Source organism: Phytophthora parasitica (genome assembly GCF_000247585.1).
Source record: "Phytophthora parasitica INRA-310 unplaced genomic scaffold supercont2.3, whole genome shotgun sequence".
In the NCBI taxonomy this organism is placed as follows: domain Eukaryota; phylum Oomycota; class Peronosporomycetes; order Peronosporales; family Peronosporaceae; genus Phytophthora; species Phytophthora nicotianae.
In genome coordinates this window covers 691773-693163 of record NW_008648989.1, presented here as the reverse complement: position 1 = coordinate 693163, position 1391 = coordinate 691773, and the positions used below count along the sequence as shown (strand labels likewise).

Sequence of the window (1391 nt, the reverse complement as noted above, 5' to 3'; positions counted from 1 at the left end):
CTCGAAGCCATGACGATTGAAATGAGGCAAACCAGCCATTTGGAAATGCTCGTTTGTCTTTCTCGCACAAACCCATTTTGTTCTGCAGACGTAGGGCCTTAGCCTTCACTAAATTACCGTCAATCATGATGCGGCTGGCCTGGCAGTGTAGCACCCAGTTGGCAAGTGCAGTATCCAGCTCAGGAATAGCGACATGGCGCGATCGTCATGCTTGCAAGTCTTCTTCCTTGGCGTACAAATACACGTCCTTTCGCGCAAAAATGGCTGATATGATTCCCTGGGCAGGCGCTTTATTCTTGGCCAATTCTCGTTTTGCTCTTGCAGCGAGCTGTCCTTGTGTCAACGACGTCGTGTCTCTCTTCCAGGTACATATCCTCTTCTTCTGCTCGTAGGTGAGGTTGCCGACATGCTGTTTTTTGCGTAGCATCGCAAACGACAAAACGAAACTAGTGAAAGAAAGCATCGCCCATGAAGCGGTTTTGGAGCTAATTATACTGTCAGATAGCTTTCCTATTTTGGTCATAAGCCTTGATGTCCTTTCCTATCTGATGCGCTTCGTATATCTGATGGGCACCTTGTCCACGGGTGCGATCATGTAGGAGAGGTTTTACTATATATATCGCAAATATGACCGTATGGCAGGCGACGAAGGTCTCAATGCCAAAATCGCTCCTTTACAGTATCTTGTAGCTCAAACAGCACAACAATTTCTATTTTAAACAGTTGTTTAACACTCTTATATACAATATACATTTTTAAAAAAAATTTAGTTTACAAGATGTAATGCGATGATCAGGGATCGGTAGTAGTCCCAAATTAGTACTAACAAATAATAATAGTACCACTACTATTAGTAGTGCTAAGCATAACCAAACCAGGTTGCGGACTTAGTAGAGATAAGAACTTAGTAGTCCGAGAGCACTGGATATTAGTACTAGATTCACTACTAATTTCCAGACAAGATTTGAGCCTGAAAGGACGCGCGCAATGGGTGGTGCTCCCGCTTTCTCCTGTGTTCTCCCTCCCCCTCTTCACCTCATTTGTCGTCTTGCAACAGCAATGAAGTGTGCTAGGATCGACTGCAGCCATCCGGAGCTGAAAACAACGGCTCCTTGCTGTGTTTGCGGGAAGCAAGTGCACCATATTTGCAGTAACGATTTGAGGAATGTCACCGATTTGTCGAAGAGGTATACTATTTATAATCACACGCTGAGCTCACTATCTACACTCCAACTAACTCAAACATGCACAGATTCTGCAGTCGTGCGTGTGTCAACAAGCTCACCGGGGACGACAACAATTCCCAGGACTTAACTCCAAGCAGTTTGTCAATCTCCGCCTCGAGCCAGACTATGGTGATTGATTTAGCCCAACGAGATCAAGAAGATAAT

General features: G+C 44.9%; 1 protein-coding gene across 1 annotated transcript; it reads right to left on the bottom strand.

Annotated features, from left to right (window-relative positions):
• Positions 1-205: 205 nt before the first annotated feature.
• On the bottom strand, positions 206-427 carry PPTG_21048 (hypothetical protein; the record flags this gene model as incomplete). Its single annotated transcript, XM_008895500.1, has 1 exon — positions 206-427. One exon carries the CDS (start codon positions 425-427, stop codon positions 206-208), a length of 222 nt encoding a protein of 73 aa, XP_008893748.1.
• Positions 428-1391: the final 964 nt, after the last annotated feature.